The sequence below is a fragment of the Marmota monax genome, unplaced genomic scaffold (assembly GCF_021218885.2).
Source record: "Marmota monax isolate L192 unplaced genomic scaffold, Marmota_monax_Labrador192_F-V1.1 WCK01_AAM20220418_F8-fsc00062, whole genome shotgun sequence".
Taxonomy (NCBI): domain Eukaryota; kingdom Metazoa; phylum Chordata; class Mammalia; order Rodentia; family Sciuridae; genus Marmota; species Marmota monax.
In genome coordinates, this window is record NW_026695221.1 from 10209608 (window position 1) to 10237480 (window position 27873).

General features: G+C 37.4%; 1 protein-coding gene across 2 annotated transcripts; it reads right to left on the reverse strand.

Annotated features, from left to right (window-relative positions):
- Window positions 1-968: 968 nt before the first annotated feature.
- On the reverse strand, window positions 969-26628 carry Stt3a (STT3 oligosaccharyltransferase complex catalytic subunit A). 2 transcript variants are annotated; one of them, XM_046432679.2, is made up of 18 exons: window positions 26502-26628; window positions 23972-24098; window positions 22937-22997; window positions 21055-21176; window positions 20540-20685; window positions 18292-18382; window positions 16650-16756; window positions 15408-15572; window positions 14891-15071; window positions 13965-14120; window positions 12590-12681; window positions 11802-11957; window positions 11361-11549; window positions 9929-10045; window positions 9710-9812; window positions 3243-3431; window positions 2401-2516; window positions 969-1534 (listed from the first exon to the last, which is right to left on the reverse strand). In XM_046432679.2, the coding sequence occupies exons 2-18, from the start codon at window positions 24057-24059 to the stop codon at window positions 1496-1498; spliced, it is 2118 nt and encodes a 705-aa protein (XP_046288635.1). In that variant the 5' UTR covers window positions 24060-24098; window positions 26502-26628; the 3' UTR covers window positions 969-1495. The 2 variants fall into 2 exon arrangements, with proteins under 2 accessions (XP_046288635.1, XP_046288636.1); XM_046432680.2 differs by lacking the exon at window positions 969-1534 and adding an exon at window positions 1582-1681.
- Between the last annotated feature and the right edge of the window lie 1245 nt (window positions 26629-27873).

Genomic DNA, 27873 nt, shown 5'->3' on the forward strand with positions numbered 1-27873 from the left:
GGAATATAAACTGACTTGGAAGGTTAAGTTCCCTAGATATCAAAGTATACCCAAGCATATCCTTCGGGGTACTATTATATGATTTTGATTTATCTAAAAGCCATGAATTCCTTCTATTTTATTAAACATGTAACACTAGACAGTTTCCTCATATATTTTAAAGACTTAGGGCTTATATACCTCAGTGATATATGTCTTATGTAGTTTAAAAATAAATAAATAAAATGTCTGACTGAACTGTACAGGAAGCTATCTTGATGTTAAACATCTATGGGTCCATTGTGCTTTGGAGCTAAACATTTTTAAGATGTTTCTCTTCTAGCAGTCAGGCTGGCAATGTGTCCTCCTTCTAAATTGTAGTTTATTAAGCAAGGATTTCAAAACCTGGTAATTAAACTTGACTGAAGTGGTATATAAAAGAAATAGACTGGGCTGGGGATATAGTTCAGTTGGCAGAGTGCTTGCCTTGCATGCACAAGGCCCTGGGTTCAATCCCCTGCACCACAAAAGAAAAAAAAACACACAGTAGACTGAGACAAGGAGAGACGCTTACCTCTAAACAACCACAAGAGTTTTAGTGCATAGGCTAAAGGAAATGAAACTAAAGCCTTCAGGGAAGTGTTACAATTTGGTGAAAGTACTGAAAAATTAAATTTCAAATAGATGTTTATAATTATATTTAAGCTGATTCACAAGCATCTACTGATTATCAAGCTCTACACATAACATTGAAAGAGATTCTCCCTCTCCACTGATAACATTTCACTGTTTGATTTAGTTACACTTGATTTATTCCTGCTCTAAAAAAATAAAAACCCTCACTAGTCCCAAAGAGTACTGGTGAGATCAGGTCTGGCTAGCCACTTTCTATCCCTTATAAAGTCAAAGCACCTCTAAAGATGAGAGACATTGCAAATAGAGACATAACAGCAAGAAAGCTGTCTTTCCTGCCCAGAAATAGCACTCTCTTGTTCCATAAACATTTATTCATTTGATAAAAATTTATTGAGCACCTACTATGTGCAAGGCTTCACACTAAGTGCTACAATACAGACAGTATGACAAAACTGTTCATATAATGTAGAATCAGAGCTAGTCCTTAATAGTTTTCCTGATATAAGAGAAAAAGAATGCTCCTCCTACCTGGTTCAGGGAGCTAAGAGCATTGGTAAAGTCTGCTATATGTCCTTTGAGCAACCCAGCAGAAATTTTTGTCTTCAAATCAGCCATTAAGTCAAAACAAATAAGGCACATTTTTTTAAAAAAATTCCCCCCTTTAATTGACCAAAGTAAATCCATGACATTTCATTTGGTAACCTGCTCAGAATTATAAAAATCATTCCATTTTGGCCCAGCCCATACTGTCCAGGGCAAAACTTCCAGACGATTCTAATGCCATCCGGCTCTGTTCTTATAAACTGCATATAAAAAAAAATCTTCAACATTCTAAATATGAGGCGCTCAGTGCAAAGCGTATCATAGCTGGATGTGACATTTACGTCCTTGACAAGCCTCGATTATCCAGGTCCTTTACCTGCACACACACATACACACACCAAAAAAAAAAAAAGTCAATTAAATTAATACTGATAACCAGGTCAACTTTGAAGAGTTTTTTCTAGTGAAATGGGTTCACCCAGAGCAGGTTGGATTATGTTTGGTTCTGCTGCCTGGTTTGACACTGTGAATAAATAAACATGGGTTAGAAGGTCTGGTAACACTGCTTAATCTTACAGAGTATCTCTATGAGACAGTAAATAATTTTCTCTTCACATTATCAAAGGCTCTCAATCTTTTCTTTTTTCTTTTTTGTACCAGGGATTGAACCCAGGAGTACTTAAGCACTGAGCCACATCCCTGTCCACTTCTTTTTAGTTTGAGACAGGGTCTTGCTAAGTTGGTCTCGCTATGTTGCTGAGGCTGGCTTAGAACTTGTGTTCCTCCTGCCTCAGCCTCCTGAGCCACTGAGTTACACATGTGCGACACTGCGCCTGGCTCAATCTTTTTTTATGTAAGAGCTATAGCACACTCATGTGATTACATGTCTCTTTTTACCATCAATTCCTCAGTAGGAGACAAGTAATGTAGTTCAGAAACAAACACACGAATTTTCTCTTTCTTTTCTCCCCTCAGGCCTGAGCACTGAAACATTCAGATCTAAATAACAACTGGAAAAAATGTTGCTGCACCAACTGCTAAAATGACAGCCACTGGGAGATCTACTCTAAGGATAACTTAAAATTTTAAAAGTAAAATTCTGAATGAATTGCAAGTTATCTTTCAGATACAGGTGTCATCAGAAATACCCCCATTTAAGAAATATGGTGGCCTATTATTTAAGCACTAGAACCTATCTGCAAACATGAGGGTCACTTTCTAAAACAGTATAGCATCACTCACCTTGTATATCCTGACCAGCCAATGTTCTGTGGTATATGCTTCCTCCAGGACATCAAGCTCAAAATCTTTATTACCAATCTCAGCATTTCGGACACGGTCAAAGCCTGGTGGGCGTTCTAGAAAGGGACAAAAAAGAATACAGTATATCTTCTACTACTTAGATTGTTATTCCTCGGGCTGCAGTTTGATTAGAGACTAGAGTCTGCAAAAAAAGAGCATCAGGTAGTAAGAGCAAATCAAGGTTACCCTGTTCGAGATGATGTATTGCCAGAATCCATGGAGCTTATTTTTACTAAGAGATAGGGGCTGACTTCCAAGCCCCTCTTTTTCTGAGAAATATCAGAAGCCTCTGTAACACAATACTAACCCTTCCATGGATCAGAAAATATCAGAAACCAAGGACCTGCATGCACTTCAGAAATTCTTTCAACATCAAAACCATGAAATTCAAGACCAAGGGAAAGACAACCTCATTAAATTCTTCTCAGTGTATCCACCTGAAGAAATGAAGTCTTCTGTCTGTCTATCCCTATATTCCTTTCCTCAGCAACATTCTTTACTGAGACACAACAAAAGATATCTGAAAGCACAGAATCTGGCGCTATACTGCCTGAGTTTGAATCCGGACCCTACCTCTTAGTCATGTGAAGTTGGCCAGTTTAGTAACCTACTGGCACCTCAATTGACTCAAAATGAAATAACAATATTAGCGTCTACTTTCTAAGTCACTGTGAGGATTAAATGAGTTAACAGATATAAAGCATTTAGAACAAAGCCTAAAAAACAGGGTTTGCTAGCTATTTCTGTTACTGCGATTATTGTTAATGCTGTGAATCACTCACTGGCTTCTGTGTAGACCTGCCCAAAGCGGTAGTAACACATCTTGTACATAAGGCAGTTGAGCAGCACTGGAGAACCCTCACGGTCCACACGGAATTCCCCAGTTGGAGTATAATAGTCATTCTCCTTGATATGTTTGCCTGTGTCTGTGCTCCCTCCGATCCGAACCATCCAAAGAAACTTGTTGATATCTAGAGAAAAAAAACAAAAGAAAATGCTGCATCAAAAAGGTTGCTAGAGCTAAATAACCAAATGAAAAAGCTATGTAAGGAAATTCCCCATATTTTTCTAATAGGGAATGATACCATCCATTCAACTCTATATTAAAAACAGGAAAGACAATGTGTGAGTAAAATATTTTTCCTCAAAATATATAATTTTTCTCAGAAATTATTAGACTCCTGAAATCCTATGCTATTGATCCAGTCTTATGCCACAACTGAAACGATTCTTACATATTAGCTGGGGACTGAGCTATTGAATATAGGAGCCACTAGCCAGATGACACTAATTAAGAACTTGAAATGTGGCTAATACAAATTAAGGGATGCTATAAAAACAAAATACACATCAGATTTCTAGGACTTAATACAAAACTCACACACAAAAAATGGGTAAAACATATTAGTTATTTGTTAAATGTTTTGATATACTCAATTAAATAAAATTAATTTCAAGTATTTTACACTTATTTGATGTGAGAACTTAAAATGACTATGTAGATCCCATTGTATTTCTATTGGCCTATGCACTGACCCAAGGGATAGCAGCTTTACCAAAAAGGAAAATACAAGTTTGCTGCTCCCTCCTGAACTACAATTTCAAAGTCACTTACCTCCAAAGCACAAACATGAGAAGTCAACATTTCTGTGTCAAATATACTCCCAGACTCTATAAATACTGATACCACCATCAACTCAGGATATTTCTCTTAGATATGTCATTCTCTATTGTTTATTTATGGTTTTAGGGAAATCAACTGCTCTGTTTAACTGAGGGGTTAGTATAAAAAGTATTACTGATCCATAGGAAAATACATTTCCTAATACATTTTTTATTAAAAAGGGTTCCAAAGGATATTCCAGAGGTTAAGAAAAGACTCTGAATCCACACTGTTTGCTTTGGGTTGGAATTCTAGCACTTCCAATTCTAGCTGAGTGACCTTGAGCAAGTTATTTAACCTCTCTGTGCTTCAGTTTCCTCATCTATCAAACTAGAAAAATAAGAGGGTTGCAAATAAAAGCACTAACTATATCACTTTTCACAAGGTTAGCATTCATTGAACAACATTACTATCCTCCTATATCTATATTCTTTCCTTCATCTTATAGATGGAAATATTGAGACAGAGATTTGCCCAGATCATACAGACAGAAACAAGACCAAAAACAAAACTCAAGTATCAACTCAGTATCACAGAACTCTGGCACTGTAGCTATCTGGCAAATACATCTGAGGCAAAAATCTGGCAACCTTACTAAATGAAGAGTGAAAACTAATAGGAAAGGCCTAGAGGGTGATGTGGCTTAGTGTGATCCCCAACACCAACAAGATAATAACAACAGCAATAATAATTTCATAAAAATAATTTTGAAGATACAGTTGTCTACAAAAAAAATTCAAATAGAGGTAATACTGTATCAACCTCTCTTTGGAGGGAATCTGGACTATGATCAGATTTAACTATTTTGTTTCAAATCTGTGTTAAGTATTCAATAGAAGGTAAAATGAAATATGTGTTACACTGCAAAAGAGAAAAATTGTGTCCATGATCCAAACATTCAAAGGAAATTTAAATTAAGAAAGAACATTCAAGAAGTGCAATGCGATATGACCATGAAATAATGAAGCTTTTAAAAAATCATTCATACCCAAATGCCTATTATCACTTTAGAAAATGTCATTTTGAGTATGCACCACTTAGCATAAATATATTCAAAACATTTTGGAATTACTTATTTAAGATTGCCTGAGTGTGTAACTCTGCCAGAGTATATCTTTAGTCCACCAAGTGTCTGGAATTCAATCCTCAGCATCACAGAAAAAATGATCGCCTTCAGAGCCCAAGTCATGGGTTTTTGTTTTTTCACAGTGTTGCTTGTTTGTTGGTTGGTTGTTTTTGTTTTGTTTTCTGGTACTGAGGATTGAACTCAGGGGCACTCAGCCACTGAGCCACATCCCCAGCCCTATTTTTTATTTTATTTAGAGACAGGGTCTCAGTGAGCTGCTAAGCATCTTGCCATTGCTGAGGTTGGCTTTGAATTCCCAATTCGCCTATCTTAGCCTTCTGAGCCGCAGGGATTACAGGGGTACATCCACACACCCAGCTATAGTTTAGTTTTTAATAAACTCAGGAAAGACAAGAATAATGACTGGGGCCGGGTGTGGTGGCACACACCCATAATCCCAGCAGCTCTGGAGGCTAAGACAGAAGGATCTTGAGTTCAAAGCCAGCCTTAGCAATGGCAAGGTGCTAAGCAACTCTGTGAGATCCTGTCTCTAAATAAAAATACAAAATAGAGCTGGGAATGTGGCTCAGTGGCTGAATGCTCCTGAGTTCAATACCTGGTACCTCCCACCACCAAAAAAAAAATGAATAATGACTGAATTTGAGTTGGGGCGTAAGGGAAGGTGTGGGCAATTAAGACAATGCTAAATATCAAGATTTACTTTTTGGCTGGGCATAGGGGTGCATGCTTGTAATCCTCAGAGGCTCAGGAGGCTGAGGTAGGAAGACTGCAAGTTAAGGCCAGCCTTAGCAACTTAGGAAAACCTCGTCTCTAAATAAATAATGGGTCGGGGGTTGCAGCATAGTGGTAAAGTGCCTGGGTTCAGTTCCCAGTACAAAAAAATTAAAAAGCCTAATATGATTCCAAGAGATAAGTTCAATGAGAAATAAATTAATACTGTCTTCTCTAATAGTTGTCACATGCATATTTTCATGTGTCTAGATAATGAGTGTTCTGCACTGATTTTTTTTTTTGGAGGGTGGGGGCTGTCTTTCTGCATTGTTTAACGGTTAGTATTTTATTTTCTTCTTTGAAAATAATAGTCTAGCTTCTAAAGATCATGGTTAACTAGTCAATCATCATTCTTTCAACTTAAAAGCATGGCATAGTCTTTTCTGCTAAGATTTTCTTTATGAATGAGTATTTTTTCATGTAAACTTAAGTTATTAAACATCAATTTCACCTCATTAAATGTCTGATTTTCACAACATTTTTATGCTTTTACATGACCAATTTATTATGAAGCAGCAGCATCTCCATTTTCATTAAAATATCTATACCATCACTACATGTGCCAAATGAAAACTACAAATACTAACAAGTATGTGCAAAGACATAGAACTAATAATTTGCAGTCACAGGTAGTAGAAACAAACAGGCACTCCACTCTGGGAATATCTTTATCATTATCTCTTTATTCTATTTAAACTGAACAACAGACATTACTCCTAAACTAGTAATTCTACTCTTTGGTACATATTTCATCAAAAATATATTAGGGAATGTTCAAATCAGGATTATTCATAATAGCCTCAAAGTGGACACGGCACAAATATTCATCAACACTAAAGTGAATATACTGTGCTACATTCACACAATGAAATACTATGCAGGAATAAGATTTAACAATTTACAACTATTCATAACCTGAATGAATCTCTTTTTTTATTTTTTGCACTGAGGACTGAACCTAGGGAAACCATACTACTAACCACATCTTCAGTCCTTTTTGAAACAGAGTCTCACTAAGTTGCTGGTGCTGCCTTTGAACTTATGATCCTCCTGGCTCAGCCTCCTGAGTTGCTGGAATTACGGGCATGCTACACTGTGCCTGGATCCACAATATGAATGAATTTTGCAAACATAATACTGACCAAAAAAAGTCAGAAGAGTATATATGGTATTCTCATTTATAAAGTTAAAAAACAGGCAAAACTTCATAGGTATATGCATATGACAAAATGTATCAAATGATACTTTTTAAATATGTGAAGGTACAATTATGAAACAATAAATTTGTTTCAAAACTAAATAGCATTAGAAGCTAGGAAGGTGGTCAGCCTTGGGAATTGGAGGTAGATATTGCAAGGAAGTATAAAGAATAATTCTAGAATATTAGTAATACTCAACCTGGATTGTGGTTACATGAGTGTGATTTTTCTCTAAAAACCCATCAAGCTATACACTTAACAATGTCTACTTCTTTTTAAATATATTCAATCCCAAGTTTACTTTAAACATCTGTATAACCAAGACTATTTTTTTTTTTTGGAACCAACATTTGAACCCAGGGTCTCTTAACTACTGAGCCATATCCCAGCCCTTTTTCTACTTTTTATTTTGAGACAGGGTCTCACTAAGTTGCTTAGGGCCTTGCTAAATTGCTGAAGATGGCTTTCAACTTGCAATCCTCCTGCCTTAGCCTCCAGAACCACTGGAATTACAGGAGCACCACCATGCCCGGCTAACCAAGACTTCTTGACTTTAATAATATTTACTTTCATGCTAAGTTACTTTGTCGGGTATCATGTGCTAATTGCTAATTTCTAGAATTTCACACACAAAAAAAATTTTCCAAAAATTACACTCATTTTTATTCCAACATTATAAACATATTCTTCCATTCATCTCAACAAGCAATAAAATATTGTTAGCAATGGCTACTTAAGCTAAGACTTCTGGGGACTATCCCTTTCTACCACACATATGCATACATACATACATAAACACAACATGCATGTATGTACATATTTACACACATACACAGATATACATAAAAATTTCTACAGACTTAGAAATGTTGTTATTATAATAAAAAGAAAACCGAAAAATAATTGCACACAACCAAATAGTGCTGGTGCAATTGTTCGTGAAAGCTGAAGTCTGGTGACAGGTCCCTACTATAAAACATGATATAGTTTTATTACTTAGATACTATCTGGATGGAACTGTCATGTGCCTATATCAGAAACTAATCTAAAATAAGAACACATCTTGGGGATTAGCTCAGGGGTAGACTACATGCTCAGCATGAGCAAAACCCTAAGCTCAAACCTCACCACCAAAAAGAAGAAAAAAAAGAAAGATAACCACAAAGTAATCATTAACTGCAGGTAAACAAGTTATAGTGTACTAATTGACTCAGCAGTCAATAATATTTAAAAGTCATGATTCTGAAACCACTTCTGGATTTAATCAACAATTATAAATTAACTATGCTAAGAAACGAGAAAGGAAAAGGAGAGAATGTGAAATAAACTGCAAAACTCTTTGTTTATGATAAGAAATTTATAAAGTATATCTATAACTGACCAATCACTGAATATAGCAAAATATACATACTACTTAAAATTATGAGGGGCTAGGGATATGATTCAGTGGTAGAGTGCTTGCCTTAACATGCACATGAGATTCAATTTCCAGCACCAAAAATAAATAAATACTAGGAATAACTGCTTCTGGGGATTGGTGTTAAAGAGGCTCCAGTTTAGGGGATACGATAATTCTTCATTATAAACCTTCAGAACTGTTTTAACTTCTTAAAAAATTAGAGGGTATTACTTTAATCTTGTAAATGTTATTTTTAAAGCAGTGAACTATATTTTCATGTTTATTATAAAAATATCTTTTTGCCAATTCTCATAAAGAACATGGTAACATTTGCCCTTTTATAGATTCAGTTGTCACTCAGTATCTGTAGAAGATTGCTTCTAGGACTCCCCATAGATACCAAAATCTACAGATGCTCAAGTCCTTTAAATAGTGTTTGCATATAGTTTACATCCTCCCATATATTTTAAATCATCTTTAGATTACTTATAATACCTGATACAACATAAGTATTATGTAAATACATTTTATACTATACTGTTTAAAAAATAATGATAAGAAAAGTCTGTACATGTTTAACACAGACACAATTTTTTTCCCCAAATATTTTCATTGAATTCATGGATGTATAACTCATGAATAACAGGGCTGTGTGTATGTACATATGTTCATGTGACACTTATATATACATACAATATATATATACTTTTTATATGTAAATGCATTTCATACCTACATATATTTAAAAAACATTTTTTAAGCTAACAAATGATTACATGGCTTAAATTCATTAAATAAGGCTAATTCTTAAGTTCATTTTCATAAGCCTTATAGTCTTAGTTTTACTACTTGGGGAACTACTGTCTTTAGACAATCATAGCATGTCATACTGTGAGAAGGAAGGAAAGGACGGGGAAAACAAAACAAAAAGAAATGAAGTCTTGGTAAGAGTAGTAAGGAGATTCATCTAGTTTTCTTATAATCTATGCCCTAGCATGTGTGAGGCTCTGGGTTCAATTCTCAGTACCATATATAAATAAAGGTCCACTGACAACTAAAAAAAAAATTTTTAAAAATATTAATAATAATAATCTATGCCCTGCAGTTAGAAATGGAACCAAGTACGTTACCATCAGAGGAATACCCAGTAAGGCCTCCAAAAATGACAAGCACATAGCTGACATCAAGCTCCCTCATGATCTCATAGGCTTTTTCTTCGGAGGATGCCATTGCCTAGAAAAACGAATGTATAATCTTCAGAACAAAATCTCAAATCATGAGATTTCTTCATGAGGAGTATTTTCCACTAGACTATGCATATCAAACATTCAAAGGATCCCTTAACTTACCTGCCCTACTCGAGAAATATGGGTATTATTCCATGTATTATTGTCCACTAAAATTGTCCTGTTTGCCATAGCTGTAATCTGGTAGCCATAATCCCACCATGACATGACCTTTGCATCCTGAAAGAATAGTAAAAGAAACAACAGGATTCTTACTACCCTAAAAATCAAATGCAAGACAAAGAGTGGTAGGACAACTGTGGTCCGACAGAAAGTGAGGCCTGGCTCATTAATCAATTTCTTCACAACATAGTACATTCCTAACCAGAAAATAAATGTTGGCATCTTTTCCTCCATTTATATACAATCATGAAAACTCAGCACAAGTTATATACAATCCAACATTCCCAAATCACTTTATATAAACAAGCACAATGATGTGGGATGTGTAGGGGACTGTGCAATACACTAAATGATACTTAAGTGATAGCTTAGTATCACTAAGTAACTTTATTAAATAAATGACCTCCTAACAATATAACAAAAATCAGTTATTATAAATATGGGAGGAAAAACACAAAATCACAAGATTTGATGGGCAGGGATTAAGAGACTCTTAGTTCTGAGGCTACGGTTCTAGCTAAGTAGTAGAGCACTTGCTTAGCATGTGTAAAGCCTTAGACTCAATCCCCAGGCACTACCAAAAAAAAAAAATATTCTGGTTTTGACTCTTAACAAATATGCTCAGAAATGCCATGTTCAATAGATAGTCCAAAAGAAATGACTTCAGATTCTCAAAAGGTAATAAACTAAAATGTTAAAAAGTACTTATCATTAAGTGTTAACTTTATGGAAATAATAACATGTATTCTAGAACTGAGATTGTGGCTCAGTGGTAGAGCGCTCACCTAGCATGCATGAGGCACTGGGTTCAATCCTCAGCACCACATAAAAATAAAATACTGTGTTCACCTAAAACTAAAACATAAATATACAAAAAAAAAAAAAAAACATGTATTATATATTTTTAACTTTTTTTTTTTTCCATTACTGGAAATTGAACCAGAGGTATTTTACCAGTGAGTTGTATCCCCAACCATTTTTTAAAATTTCGAGACAGGGTCTTGATAAGTTTCCCAAACTGGCCTTGAACTTGTGATCCCCTTGTCTCAGTCTCCTAAATTGCTGGGATTATACATGTGTACCACCACGACCAGCTTTTCTTTTATTATTGGGAAGGATGGTCTGTTTCATATCAAAAACCACTAACATATCAATGGAAGTGGCCATGGAAAGTTTAGATAATTAAGATTCACTACAGAAGAATTATCTGAATTAAATGGAAGTTGGCCTTTAAAGTATATTCAAGACTAGATTTCTAAAGTTCCAATTTCTCCAAGCTTTCCATCCTTCTAAAAGCTACATGATTCACTATAATATCCAGTGTTTCCCCCTTAATCCCTACCCCACAATTGCATTCCTCCCAAATTTTCACCTCTGGAGTATTGTGACGAAGCCAATAATATGCTTCTCGGAAGTCATCAAAAATGATCCTACTGCCATCCCCACCACGGGCAGACAATACAATGGAAGGAGAAGAATAGGCCTCACTGGTCACCCAGGTTGAATGAAAGGTGTAGGTGATGAGAAAAAAAGCCATGACCAATATCATCCCACTTGCCACCTAAACAAGGAAAAAGAATTACATAATAAACCAAACTAAATTAATAGGACAATTTCTATATATAGACAATATAAATGAGATGAATCAAAATAAGTCAGAAGTTACCTGAGTTTATTCTAACCACCTATTATAATGCTCTAATTAACTCTCCCACTCAAAAACACAAACATACATATGTGTGTATACACACACACACACACACACACACACAGGCAATTTCCCAAGTCTGCTATACTGTCATTTAATTCTTACTTCATTCTTAATAGGGTAAGTGGAATCCTGTTGCTTCTTGCTCTTCTTGTCTGGGCGACTTATGTCCAGATTCTTCATATATGTGGACAGCACCTGAGAGACTCCAATGCCAGAAAGAATGCACATAACAGGTGCTAACACCAGCATTAGACGTACCTAACAGAGACAGGAATCATCAGTCTAACCAACATTTTACAATTACAGATTTCATTCTATTAGTAAACTATGACATCAATTTAGGGGTTTTCATCAAACATGATTTTTCAGTAAAGACAGAAAATGTTTGGGATAACAACAATAAAAGTATATATTTCTTAAACTCTGTCACAGGTACTTATGTATACATATGTGTCTTGAGTAATACAAAATACATTCCTAATTGCGATTTGGAATCAAAACAGTGTTAGAAATATTGTCTTAAAATCCCTCCTCTCTTTTAACTATCTATCTCTAGATAGTACTCCCATACCTTCAAGTAAAAAAGCATCATCTCCCTTTTTAAGTCACCTAGGGTCAAATTCTTCAATAAAATGCAAAACTGCCTTGCTACACAAGGTTATGAACCCAAGAAAGCAGAACAACACAACCAGAATGTATGAGGGTCTTGGACGTCCCTAGCGAGAATCAATAATAGCAAGTAGCTCTACAACTCAGCCCCTCAAGTGCTCAGAAGGAAACGTCTATACAAACTTTACTACTTTCTGAATCCTACCAGGAAAAAACAAAAACAAAAAAGCACCTCAGAGTTAAGAGTGAAAAGTTTTGCTAAGACTGAGGGAGTTCCTCACCATTACAGCTGAAAAGTACATGCTGGTCACACCATACATGATGATAAAAATCCGGGCATCAGACAGGTTGCTAAAGCAGTAATAGAGACCAACTACAAAAGAGAAAAGGAGAAGTAAGCAGACCAGCCCAATAGGCAGAAACCTACAAGGGAAATGATCTTCATTATATCACTGGATGACTCCACACATTTAACTCAGCAATTCTACTTCCAGGAATTTATCCTAAAAAAAAAAAAAATCATAGAAATGTGCAAAAGATGTTTACTATCACAAAAATTGAGAAACAACCTAAAATGTCCAGCAAAGAAGCTAGTTAAAAGCATATTTTAAAAATGGAATATATCAATTAAGACATTGCTGCATAGGGTTATGGACTATTTGCCCTTTTACACATCTTTATGCATCTTGTACTGAAACAATAAAACTAACAAATGATATATCTTAAATATTTCTATAAAATAATGGGCTAGGGATGTGGCCGAAGCAGTAGCGCGCTCACCAAGCATGTGCAGGGCGCTGGGTTTGATCCTCAGCACCACATAAAAAATAAAGATGTTGTATCCATTGAAAACTAAAAAATAAATATTAAAATAATAATAATAATAATAAATTCCAGGGAAATTAAATTTTTTCAGTGCTAGGAATTGAACCTAGAGTCTTGAGCATGCTAAGCAAGTACTCTAGTACTGAGCCACATCCTCAGCCCTATCATGATTCTTCAGGATCAGCGGAAAAAACTGTACGATCTTATTCTTATTCAATAAATAAGTAAATGAATATACACTGATATCCACAATATCAATAAGTGGATAAATATAAATTATCAATAGTAGCTAGAGATAGGTGGTAAGAACTCTAATTTTTACAATTTTTTTTCTTATTTATATTATTTTCACAATACACAAATACTTCCATAATAAAATAAAGTACAAGTTATTTTATAAAAGACCACTGACATTGGTAAGTTCTAAAACATATCTGAATTGGCCAGAAGATAATGAAAATGCTCTACAGTTTGTAATGCCATTATGAAACTTCAATACTGCAAACAGGAGAAATTAGGTGAAGTCAGGAGTATATGCCAGAAATACTACAAAGAAAAAGAAAGAAAACAAAAAACCCAAATAAGAAGTAGAGTTGAATTTTAACATAAAACAAATAAACAGAAAGTTATGAAGAACTGAGCTTGCCATTATCTGTAACTTCAACTTCTGACTCCTACTCTGCTTCAAATATCTGGAAAATGTGCTTAGCCATCCTCTGTCCTACACAGCATAAACAGGCAAATAAGAACAAAGATGAGGGTAGTTGACATTTTTAGAATCAAATGGTGATTCTATGAAAAAGGCCACTTCAGAGCACAAGGTAGACATACCTGGAAACATGAAGACGAGGAGCTGCAGATCAAAATAATAGGAAGACCAGGTTGTGGGCTGATGCTCGGACACAGAAGCAATGATGGGGATGTTGTTCTTAGCATAAGAAGGATCCAGCAGTGAGTAGAAACGCCCCGTCCATGGAGATATTTTTCCTGGCAGCAAAGAAGCAATAAATATTTCACTTACACTCCTAAAACAAACATCCTAACCTAACTAATCACAACATCTCATTTTAATAACACTCTTAGAGACAGAGAAGGACTAAGTTTTTGCTTCAATGCCACCAATAATACTAAAGAGTTTCACTCCTTTTCCTTCAAACTTGAGCGTACTTGAGTCAACATCACCAGCAGAATAAGAATTGGGCTATATATAAATTCAGAGAAAAAAATGAAGGCAAAAGAGCTTCCTGAAAAGGTATTATGCCTAATCTGGAAAACTCCAGAGATTAAATAAACTATGTCCTCTAGTCCCACTCTGAATTAGACAATACTTGGGTAAAAACAAATTAGCTTCTGAGAGTGGAAGAAAGAAAAATGAAGGAGGAAAATGTGGCAGGCTAACCAATCTGAATGGCCATGATTAAGTTCCCATAGGGTTAGATGAGTGCCATGATATAAGGTATCACAAGGAATGTAAGAAGGTCTACCAACCAATAGAAAAGAAAAAGATTAGCAAGGTAAGATACAGTTCTTTCACTAGATGTAATTAAAAGTAGCTCTAATAAGACATTCTCTGCTATGGTAAATCTAACACTGGGGATGACAAATGAATTGAATATAAAAAAGCAAAACTTTAGTATTTAAAATAAAGAGAAACAGGAGTAAAAGAAAGAATCTCCTATGCTCAGGAAATACTCTTTTTGGAGTTTATTTTATGTATCCATTTTCATTTAATACTAGAAGCTATGATCCCACCCTACCTGTCAGCATGAGGAGAGCTCCCACAGTGAGTAGGACAAAGCCTACCAGGGATATGACACTACGGAAAAGAACTTCAAATTGCTGTGGGTTTAATTTGCTGCGCAGGTAATCCACAAAGGCATGGATCTGGCAAAGACCAAAGACTCCAAAGGCTGCCATGTGCTCTGATGAAAGGACAGGCTGTAGGGAAAAAGCATTATATATGGTAATAATATAGCCCAGACCCTTATTACCCTGATCTATTTCAGGGGTCAAATAAGTTCTGAAGTTTCCCAAAGGAATCAGTCCAATCTAGGCAAGGGTTTAATTCATCTGACATATTTTCCAAATATACATAGAGTCCCCCAAAACATACCACACACGATCTTAATCACATCTCTGCCTATTGCTCAGGCTATTTCCTTGGCTTGGTCTGCAATTTTCCTGAAACTTCCTGTCATTGAAATTCTCATCATTCAAGACCCAACCAAAACAATACCTGAAGAGGCTGAAAACTCTATTAAATCTAACACTCACCTGGAAACCCACAAAGGAGATCTGCATGGAAAGAATGGTGCCCAGGCAGTAAACTGTGCAATAGGCCACATAAATCCGGTGGGAGAAACGGCCTGTGAGCATCAGCACCAGAACATGAAGAGGAATCAAGTTGATCAGGAACACATAACCTCCCCATGAGGAAACCTATGGCAGGGGAAAAAAAAAAAAAAAAAAAACAGTTCCTCTGAGCACTCCTCCTCAGGTCACCACCATTATACTTTAGGATGTCTCTTGTGAACTTTCTAAAGCTTACTTGTTTACATAACGACTGACTTTACTTATGTCAAGTGGCTTAAAGAGTTTAAATAAGCCAGGCACACTGGCACACACCTGTAATCCTATCGACTCAGGAAGCTGAGGAAACAGGATCATAAATTCCAGACCACCCCTGGCAACTAAGAGAGACCCTATCTCAAAATAAAAAATAGAAAGGGTTGGGATATAGCTCAATGGTACAGGATCCCTGGATTCAATCCCTAATACCACAAGCTCACATACAAAAAAGTTTAAATAATTGATTTTTGGGGGGTGGGGGTAGAAAAATCACACCCCATACTGTAAGTTAATTGCCAGCTCCCTTATGGCTACTAGCATTATAGTATTATAGCATTACCCATTACTGTAAGTTAATTGCCAGCTCCCTTATGGCTACTAGCATTATAGCAAGACATACCCAAGCATCAGAGTAAATCTAGATGCAATCCACTGTATGGTCCCATAGAGAATTTAGGGATATATAAGCAAGTAGAAGTAGTTAAAGGAAGAAAGTCTAACTAAACAGAAAAAAATATATATTGGAAAAGTAAAGTTTTAAGGAAAACATAACCAGAAAAGGTTGGTCAACTAGTATGTACCCATAGGAAATAGTTAAAGAAATTTAAAAGCTGGACACTGTGGGAACCTGCAATCCCAGCAAGTAAGAAAGCTAAGGCAGGAGATCACAAGTTCAAGGACAGCCTCAGAAAATCAGTGAAACCCTGAGCAACTTAGTGAGACCCTGCCTTAAAATAAAAAATTAAAAGGCTGGAGATGTAGCTCAGTAGTACAAAAGTGCCCCTAGGGTCAATCCCTAGTGCTGGTTTAAAAAAAAAAGAAAGAAAAGAAAAAGAAATTCAAAAATGAAAAACATGTAGAGAGGTTGGGGATATAGTTCAGTAGTAAGGCATTTGCCTAGCATGTGTGTGTGCAGCCCTGGGTTTAAGCACATGTAGAAAAAATTACCATGTAGAAATAAGCAAGAGCACACTTGGCTGCCCAATATATAGAACCAGTCTTCACTGCCTTGATCCACATGTAGTAGGTGAGGAGCATGCAAAAGATGGCAATACCTGCAGGAAAAAAAAAACACCAAAAATTCAAGAGGCTATGCCAGCAGAGTGGCTAATAATACTGTTTTGAAACAGACTGCCTGATTATGATCTTTTATCTACTACTTAGTAATACTGTGATTTTAGGCAAGTTATTTTACCTCCCTTTGTCTCAGTTTCCTATAAAAAAAGATGTCTGATATAGTAGCTACTTCATAAAACTGTTGTGAAGATAAATATAAATAATGCACATAAAGGATTTAGGTTGGGTACCGTGGCACACACATGTAATCCCAGAAGCTCAGGAGGTTGACACAGGAAGATCACAAGTTCAAAGCCACCCTCAGCAATAACAGGGAGCTAAGCAACTCAGTGGGACCCAGTCTCTAAAAATAAAGTACAGAATAGGGCTGGGGATGTGGCTCAGTGGTCCAGTGCCCCTGAGTTCAATCCCCAGTATTCCCCCACTCCTCCCCCCAAAAAAGAATTTAGAACAGTAAGCACTCAGGAAATGTAAGCCAATATTATTTTTGTTCTTTCCAGACATTATATTTCCTGCTACTTCTAAAGAAGTACTATACTATCATGCGCCATCCTGCCTCTAGATCATAACATAAGCTGGCTCTGGTTGCAACTCATCTTAATATCTACCTAATGAAGTATTAACATCAGGGCCCAGTTCAAACTCAATCACTTCCAGAAAGCTTTCCTTGACGACAGAAACCCAAGATAATCTCTCCTTGTACTTCATTCTAAAGTAGTCTTTATATTTTTATCAGAGCACAAAGCACTATATGCCTGTTACTAGAGTGATTTTTTTTTTTTTTAAAGAGAAAGAAAGAGAAAATTCTTCAATATTTATTTTTCAGTTTTCGGTGGACACAACATCTTTATTTTATTTTTTTTATGTGGTGCTAAGGATCGAACCCAGAGCCTCGCGCATGCCAGGCAAGCGCATTACCGCTGAGCCACATCCCTAGCCCTAGAGTAATTTTTATAGGTCCATTTTTATCATACCAGATTATGGGCCAACATAATATTTATACTCTCTATACCCTGGGCTGGGGAATATAGCTTAGGTGGTAGAGTGCTTGCTTCGCATACACAACGTCCTGGGTTCAATTCCCCAGAACCACAAAACAAAACAAAAATACTATAATCTATCCCTTTAATTTAATTATGAGCCAAAATAATCTTATTCATTATCTATCTTTATAATATTTAACACTGTCTTCCAGAAAACGACTTTCAATAAATACATTTCGAATTTTAAGTCATTATGATTTTTAAGGATAAATATATCCCTTTATCTAAGAAAATAAAGCAAATAATTATAATGTTAAAACAAGAGTTAACTCTGAGTCCTGAGATGAGCCAAGAGCTTATAGATTTACCAGTTACCTCTCTAGCAGGAATGTCAGGATAAAACAAACTTGTCCAAGATCCCTTCTTGCCCATTTCTAAAATTCTTACCAAGTATCATTTTTATTATTGCTAAGCCATAGATCTGACCCAAATTCTAGGGTACTTTGTGAAAATCTGTTTTACATGTCTACCTTCATTATCATAGGAACCAGCCACAGAACGGGAGATATATCCAGGAACTACAGCAATCATGGCAGCAGCAAGAAGTCCAGCCCCTGCATCCTATGAAAAAATAATAAGAGTTAACACCAACACATCTATGAGAGAACAAATAACCCGCTAGTCCATTCTGATTAAATGGGCCTAGAGAGCACCCAACAATTTCCAAGGTAGACGTGAAGTACTACAAATGCTCATAGCACCAAGAAAGCTAAAACTTTTATAACCAAGTCCCCATGACACCAAGTCTAAAACTGAGTACACATATACTGAGGACAGATTAAGTCACATGAGCTACCTAAATATCAGCACTTGCCCCAGAATGTACTATTTGCTTTTTTTTTTTTTTTTTTTTTTTTTGGGGGGGGGGTTCCTTTCACCCAACCCCTGGTCTTTTTTTTTCTTTTTAGTTATACATGACAATAGAATGTATTTTGATATTGTGTACATACATGTAGTATAATTTCCCATTCTTGTGGTTGTACATGATGTGGAGTTATACTGGTCATATATTCATATATGAACAAAGGAAAGGTATGTCCAATTCATTCTACTGTGTTTCCCATTCCTATCCCCCACCCTTCCCCCAATTCTCCCTGTCAAGTTTGGTAAACCTCCACTCCCACTCCCCATAGTGAGTTAGCATCCGCATATTAGAGAGAACATTCAGTCTTTGAATTGGGGGGATTGGCTTATTTCACTTAGCATGATAGTCTCCAGTTCCATCCATTTACCATCAAATGCCATAATTTCATTCTTCTTTATGGCTGAGTAACATTCAATTGTATATATATACCACCCAACCCCAGGTCTTTACCTGTGAGCTACATTCCCAATCTTTTTTTTTTTTAATTTATATATATATTTTTATTTTGACATTTATATATATATTTTTTTATTTTGACATTTATATATATATTTTTATTTCTCCCTAAATTGCCAAGGCCTTGAACTTGCAACCATCCTGCTTCAGCCTCCTGAGTTGCTGGGTTTAAGACATGCACCACTGTACCTGGCTACTTTTAGGGTTTTTTTAGTTTGTTTTTGTTTTATCATGCTGGAGACTGAACCCAGGGACTTACTCATACCAGGAAAACACTCTACCACTGAGCCATGTTCCAAGCTCACAGAATTGGCTGTTTGACTACAGGTATCCCCAAGCTAATCAGTTCCTTCCTCTAACAATGACTGCACAGGAATACCAGCCATACCTCTAAAAGCCAAGCAATGATGAACAAAGGAAGAAAATCATTATGTAAGTCAAAAAGGCAAAAGGGATAAGTAATAATCCACCTAAACTGAAGATACCAGGAACATAAGTAATAAAGATGGAGTATCACCAGGCAACTTTTGAGCTCAGGAAAAAAGTAGAAACAAAATAAACTCACATTCTAAAAGAAAAAGGATTTGTCTGTTGATAAGTGTCAAATTTGGGACAAGGGCAACAAGGAGAAGGATGAAAAGTTTCCCAAACTAAACTCAGGCTTCTAAAGTTCTCCTACTAGTTTATCACCTCTTAGGTATCCCCCAATTACCACAGCAACACACTAAGAATAGATTCCAGGGAACCAGGGTCAGCAAAGCTGAAACCTGAAAAAAGAGCCAGCACTTAGGGAGAGAAGCCAAATGGCTTAAAAATTTTAAAATAAATGCTAAATAAATAAATAATCTGTAAGTACTTATTTCCTAAGGAAAGAACTAACTACTTTAGAAAATTTTTTGTGTAGTTGTTTTTTCTTCTTTGTTACATTGTAAGGGCTTCAAAATCAGAATCTCACATTATGCATTTTAAGTTTTGTTTTGTTGATGAGGGTGGTGGGGAGTACTAAGGATTGAACCCAGGGTTGCACATATGACTGGCAAGTGCCTTATTAATGAGCTATAGCCCCAGCCCTTTTTATCTTGAGACAGAGTTGCACTAAATTACCCAGGATGGTTTCAAACTTGAGAACCTCCCGCCTAAGACATGTGCCAGCTTTTTCTCTCCCTCTCTACATAGCAATTTACGTTTGATTTTCAAATATCCTCGCCTATGGGCAAATTGCAAATGATAAGAACCACATATTCTAGAGGGGGTTGGAATAAACTCAATGCAGCCTAGCAAACACTGTCCATAGACTCTGGCTTCCTGTAAGACTCTCAGTTCCCCACCCTCTAGCATCAACAAGAAAGGCTGAGCAACATTCATTCTCAAGTCTCCTATCACCCCAAATCCTTCACCTTGAGCTCTTTGGTAAGGTGGTACGTGACGATGGTGGTGAAGGAAGAGAAGAGTGGGGCCAGGAACACACAGACATTCCGAATGTCGATGGTGATGTGGAAAAAATGGAGAACATGGTAGATTGCAGCAGAGGTGATCATTAAGCCTGAAACAGGAAGGAGAGACTCCATTAGGTTGTCCTGGTAAGACAAAGAACTTCAAGGAAAGAGAAAACATCAATAAAGTAACTATATAGGTCTTGACAAACAACCAGAAACACTAACACAGCAACTGCAGTAGACCTCTAAATTTCTTTCCTAAGCACTCAATGAAAAGTCCAGAATATACGAAAAAACATGCATCACCACTTTCCCACACATGTTCTCCTGTCTTACATAAGATAAACCATTAAAAAATCTATAATCACAATGAAATTATAAGTGTCATGAAATAAAACTATTAGAAATATAAGAAACTATTATATACAAATACTATCGTGTTAAAAAAAATTTTTTTTAAATTCTGTTCTTCTTACCTGGATAAATTGTTCCTCCAATGATTCGTCCCAAAGGGTACCAGGCCCGGTCATCAAACCAGTTATGGAATTTATAAAATCCCTCCTCAGCCAGGAACCGGGTAGTCCGATAATTAAAATACCTATTATAGCAAGTAAGAAAAGATTTGTGCCTCCTCTTCTTCCTACCCAAATACTTATACTAATTTAAATTTTCTTCTTCAGGGTATACCACTGAGAAACTTATTATTACTTCAATAAAAGTCAATTTGGTTCTAAAATTATACTAATAGTTTTTAATAATAATTACATCAGAAAAATGGTGATTTGGGGTGCCAAAAGTCACTACATTACTGTAAGTCTCCTTATTCTACTCCATGCTTGTCATAACAAAAGCAACCCAAGCCAATACTTCACCAGGCTGGCACACGGTAGGCAACAGGAACAGTCAGAGAATTCAAGCATCCAGAAGACAAGACCACTGAGATACGTCACCAATAGATTTTGGTCTTTTTTAAGTGATAGAAACATTAAAAAAAAAAAAAAAAAAAAAAAATTCTATACCACACTCAAGGACATGTGGATAAACTCAAGTGGTGAGTATCTTCAAAGATATTGGTATAACACCATATGCAGGATGAAAAATTTTCACACACACCAAGTTTAAGGGGGAGGAGGGACAAGGGAGAAAAAAAGGGGGAGAAGGACAGAGGAGGAGGAGGAAAAAGGAAGGAAGGCTAAAATAAATAAGAATCATGACTGACAATCCTTCCAGCCCATCTCCCTGACCCTATTTCCTCTTTGATCAGTCAAGTTTAACAGCTGAAATAGGTAAGAGAAGCAACAGATGGAAGAAATCTCTATCCTTTGTTCTTCACTGATGAATGTTATTTTGGTGACCATTGGAAAGAGAAGGGATGAGGGGAGAAGGCAGTCAATATGTGTCAGAATTGTGTCCTTTACCTACCAGCAGGAGGCAGAGTAATTACAGAGTCATCTTAGTGGAACTAGGTTATTCTCTCCAAAAAGAATGGTCAAATCCCATAATCACTATGCTCCCTTCCAGTTCTATGACTATAAAGCAAATACCTTTGTTTTCCTTGACTGTCTCTCCTCAAAACCTCTCAACTAGAGGGTCTGAGAAAGAAACTCTGACTGTAATCAAGAAACAAGAATATAAGTTTCCTCATTCATGAAAAAAAAATTTAAGTTGATTTTGGAGGTCCCAAAGAGAATATCTACAATGCCTCTAAAATGCTTTCCGGTATCTTCACAAAATGATAAGTCTGCATACCAATGTAGGCATTAAACTTTTGAACCAGTGTTTCAGCAGGTGAATATTTTTAAGATACTTCAAGAACCTATGATTCTGGCTTTCCAAACATTTCATAAGCCTTAACTTGAGGTAACATAGTGACACTGGTCTCTGGAGTCAGACAAATCCACATGCATCTTGGCAACTCCATTAATAAATTGTAACTCTGGATAACCTCTCCAAGCCTGAGCTTCCTCATTTATTAAAAAAAGGAGGACCTACATCTTATTGTTTTCTGTAAGGATTTAGAAATAATCTATAAAACAATGCTTGGAACAAAATGAATCTCAAGTTCATGACTTTTAATTTTCTTTTGAGCTCTGAGTATACACCAGGTCCCTTTCTGTCAATCTGCATCTGTAACTTTTGACCAAACTCAGAAGCTAGATTTCTCTTAGCTTAGTCAGATCTTAAATGACAGGCAGTCACACCAGCAATGCTTCAAAAATATGGAAAACTTCCAGGATTTTCCCCTTAAATGTACTGAAAGCACATCCCCATCACTGAGAGCTGACTTAAATCTGAATCTGAAAACCACGAACCTGAATACCTCCAAAGGAAAATACCAGACCAAGCAAAGGTACTCACGGATCGAACTCATGGATAACACTTTCGAATCTCAGGACAGCAAAGAGACGAGTGGAAAAAGCTACAAAAATTAGAAAATAAATATTTTAATGTCAATATGCCATGAAAACAACAGCCAATAAATAACAGCATTATAAAGAAAACAGAATTATTCAACACAAGGGTCACATAAAAAATAAAATAATTCCTCAATAAAATCTATATCCATCAGTCCCCACACAGAGGAAAAAAAAGAAGTCTGACACTGGCACTACATTTTCCACTTACGTAGGACACATTTAATCACCTATTAAATTGTTTCTAGTAAACAAAACCTATTAACATTACATTTGCCTACTAATACTCAACTCAGCTTACAAGGTCATCTTTTATAAATGCTGACACCACACACACACACACAAAAATCGAACCTTAATCTTGGAGCAACGCAAGAGTATGTCATACATGACTATATTTATGACTCATGAAGAACTTGAAAATCTATAAAATAAGTTCTCAAGGACTATCAAAACTACTAAGCATCTAAACTGAAGATAATTGTCCTCTACAAAATTCAGTGAACAATCCCCATTACCTCTTTCAGCCCTATGAGAAAAAAGAATTAGTATGCTTTCATTCTTTCCCAGAGGATTGCCAGTCCTTTTATATTCCTTGTTTCTTTTATTTTGCCTAGAAAATTATCATGAAGGGGAAATGCAAAAAGAACAAATTACCATCCATTAGAAGAACAAAGCATTTAGCCAGGTGCAGTGGCACACACCTAAAATCCTAGTTACTTGGGAGCCTAAGCCAAAAGGATCACAAGTTGAGGCCAGCCTGGACAATTTAGCAAGACCCTATCCCAAAATAAAAAAATAAAAAGGGCTAAGGATGTAGCTCAATGGTAGGACCTCCCTGGGTTAAATCCCCAGTTCCATACACACACACAAACAACAACAAAAAACCCACAGAAAGCATTTTAAGAAAGCCATGTTTTACTTTTTTCAGCATTTTCTTCTCATTCCCAAAGAAATGGAGACCCAGGTGCATACTCACATAACACAGCAGCCATTGATAGAATGAGAAGCTTCAGAAGAGTGTCCTGCTTCTCATAGGACAATCGCAAAAATCCAAGCTTAGTCATCTTGACATCGATGGGTCACAACAGAAGACACTCAAATAGCTAAAATGGAAAAGTCAAGATCATAGGATACTGAACACCCTCCATTTACTTAACTTTCATCTTATACACAAGAAGAGAATCATAAGGGACATATGAGCTAGAGAAAAGAGAACAGGCGGTCAGGCCTAGTACCAATACCCAAACCTTGCCTGAAGTATGATATACTGGCAAGGAAGTAGACACAATCAGATCTATGAGATAAAACTAAAAAGGAGTCCGGTGTGGTGGTACACGCCTGTAATTCCAGCATCTTGGGAGTCTGAGGCAGGACAATCACAAGTTTGAGACCAGTCTCAGAAACTTAGCAAAGCCCTAAACAACTTAGCAAGAACCTGTCTCAAAATAAAAAGTAAAAAGGGATAAGGATATGGCTCAGTGGTTAAAATGCCCCTAGGTTGAATCCCCAGTACCCCAATCCCCGCCCAAAAAAATGTAAAAAGAAATGATCTAAAGAAACCACTCATGTTTAAGCCTCCCACTCCTTCACATCTAAGTACATAAATACAACTGTACATAAGTACAACTGGCAATAGTATCATATAACAAAAGCAGGGCTAGGGAGCAGCTCAGTAGCAAAGCACATGGTGAGCATGCTCAAGGCCCTGGGTTCAATCTCTAGCACCATAAAAACAGTAATAACAAAATAGGATGGAAGGGAGAGTGGCAAAAATAAATAGGAAAGATGAAAATGAGAAAAAATATGAAGAAAACACTCAGAAAAAGTCAAATATATGGAGAGTAAGAAATGGAGAGTAAACATTAAGTACAGAAGTTAAAGTAAAAAGAGGAAAAACAGAAATCATGACTGAATCAGCACAATTTCAAGCCCTAAATATAAGATTCAATTGACTGGCTACAAGCTTCTTTCTTTTCCAAATCTCAACAGGGCTGTAGGGTTAACTAAAAGCCATGATTGATCATAGTATGCACCTAAGAGGGGAACATAAACATACACAGACCACTATACTTTTAATCCCTACATGACAGTGCAACTACTGCACAGATCTATTAAATCATCTGTTTCAAGGCCTCTCTGTAACTGACACTGCTGATTTAAAGCGACTGATTCCATGACACAGAGATAATTCATGGAACCAGATGCTAATCTTGAGGGAAAAGAAATAAATTTTTCCTACTGAAGCAGAAAAAGGCAGGGGGAGGGGAAAACTAAATTAAAACAAAATGTTCAGGAAGTAGTTATAGACTATTAAAAAAGGTAATAACTTGATAGTCAAAAGCTACATAGCATTACTTTACCATAGCAGGTTGCCGGTTAGCCACTTCTGTATAAAACAGTACTACCTTCTTAAATTATAAGCTGATCAAGGGCTAAGGAATGAAGAATATAATAACAATATTTAATATTGTTCAAAACTATGCTGAAAATGAAAGGAACCTGCATTAGTCCTAATCTTTTCCCCACTACTAGAAGGAAAGGAGGGAAAAAATAACACTGGACTAGGAGGAAGGCATTAAGAAACACATTCCTAGCCTCGAAACTGAAAAGTCAAACATATTTTCTATAATTAACCGGGGCAGAGGAGCAGATTTAGATATGAGTGTTTAATTATAATCCCCCCCAAAAAAAACTTATGGTGTAATCAAAGACCTAACTCCAGTAAGTTAACAATCCAGTTTTATCTCTAAAGTTTGAAGTCGTTTTCTGGATGGCAGAAATAGAAACAAACTTAACACCATTGATTTGATATAGCCTACACACCTATAAAAATAAGGAGAGTGTGCTTGTACCTCAACCCGAAAACTGAGTAAAGGAACTGGTAATTTAAGGCCGGACTGTAAGAGAAGTTTTCATCCGGTGTTTTCTGGTCATTTTCGCAAAGCGCCAAAACAAATAAGAGCAAAGACACGTTCTTAAAATACTTTTCTTTCTGCTCTCCTCCTCAACTGTGTCCTGCTACCTCTGGCATCTTGTCCCACCCCTATCCTAACTTCCACGACTGCAACCTCTCCAGCCCCTTTTTCCTACACACGTTCCACACCCTCACACAGTTTGCTCCCCTTCCTCCCTTCAGGTCTCCTTGGCAGGTCCCCGTCCTTTCAACCACCCAAACCTGAGCACCTCTGACCCCACCAGCCGCTGGACCCCCACCACCTCAACACCCTAAGCGTCTTCCCCTCCAAACTAGCTGCAACATCCAGTTTTTCCCACACAGTCCTGGCCTAAGCGCAAGCCCCATCCCCGCGATCTCCTTCCCCAGACCTTCACGTCCTTCCACTCCAGGAGGTCCCCACACCACACCCCACGCCCCCTCCTATGCAGGGCCCTAAGCTTTGCTCCCCACCACCTTTCAGAGCCCTGCCTCATGAACTTCGTACACGCCCACCAACACCCTGCACCTCACCAGACGCTAATCCTCAAGTTATAGCCTACGGCCTTCTCACCTAGCCGGCGTTCCTCAAGAACCCGCTTGGTTCCTTCTGCCATCCGTTCAGCGGTGCACCCAACCCTGGCAACGGCTGAGTCCGCCCCTGGCCGCTCCCCACTGGCTGGCTCCAGGCCAATAAGACACTTCGGGAGAGCGATAAGATCACGACGTTGTCTGTCAGGCTCGGAGGCGGGGACCAAGCCACGATTCCACTTCTTAATTGGTTAGTACAACTATCATTTATCAGTCCAGAGGTGGGACCATGTGCTCCCACCGAGCTGTCATAGGCCGGTTCGTGAAAGCAAAGAGCGAGAAAAGAGCGTGCTTGGAGCAGTTTGGTTGAGGAACGAGGAGTGACGTGTCAGACTGCGGACCCGGAAGAAGTAGCGTCGAGAAGGTGTGGTCCGTTTACCGCAGCCATGTGACCAGAAGCGGAAACTACGTTTAGGTACTGCTGCTACCAGTCTTAAAAAGCGGGATCGTGAAGTAGCTTTTCTGTTTCAAAGGAAGAAATGGACCGTTGCCTAATAAAAGGTTAAAGGAGAGGCGGGAAGCTGTTCTGTTGTTCGTGAAAAGTCAAACGCTTCCTGGTCCAGACCGACTGCTCGATCTTGTGCAGGATTCATCTAATTATTCGCTCGAGAGCTGTTTTTACTTGCTGTGGTAACTACGTTAGATAAGGGACCCCTAACGTTTCATTAGGCATTTTCATTTCTTCCACCCCTGGTTTTGGGAAAGAGCCTTTCTAGGCCTATCCACGTGAAGATGGAAGAACCGCCAGTGCCCGGCTAAGGGACAGTCGTTACCTCCAGCAAAGTTCTCCCAAGAGTAGACCTGTTTTTTGTTGTTGTGTTGTTTGTTTTTGCCAAACCAGGAGACAGCCCAGTCCTCCTTCACTCACCCTTCGGTAAGACATTTGCCAGAGACAGCTGCCTTCCTATCCTAACTTGCCTCTATTCTCTCTTCCCCGCCCCCCACCCCGCCCCAAAAAAAATGTTGCTGAGAGCAGGGAAGAGGGCACAATTTAAGCAACCAAATCCATCAACTTTCAGACACATCAATATGTTCACTCACTTCTGCTCCCTACATGCATCAGTGGGCAAAGGCTATACCAAAGAAGGAAGCCTTAGCCACTCTTCAAATTCGGTGCCCTGCCGCTACCTTATGTTCCCATTTACTCTCCCATAACGTGAACTGATCAAACTAGGTAAAAGCACATTACTTAATGCTTCAAAAAACGCGTGCATTGGCCCAGCCGGTGGCGTGTGCCTGTAATCCCAGCGGCTGGGGAGGCTGAGGCAGGAGGATCGGAAATTGGAAGCCAGCCTCAACAACTTAGTGAAGCCCTAAACAACTTAAAAAGAAAAAGGGGGCCAGGGATATAGCTC

Bases quoted from the DNA above. Each gene is read 5' to 3' on its own strand.
- Stt3a (XM_046432679.2), bottom strand. From the start codon at position 24,059: ATGACTAAGCTTGGATTTTTGCGATTGTCCTATGAGAAGCAGGACACT. The intron at 18,383-20,539 runs GTGAAGGATTTG...ATTTTTTCATAG, and splicing joins ACCTTACCAAAGAGCTCAAG to GATGCAGGGGCTGGACTTCT. The intron at 11,550-11,801 runs GTAAGAATTAAA...TTCCTTGTTTAG, and splicing joins CTTACCCTATTAAGAATGAA to GTGGCAAGTGGGATGATATT.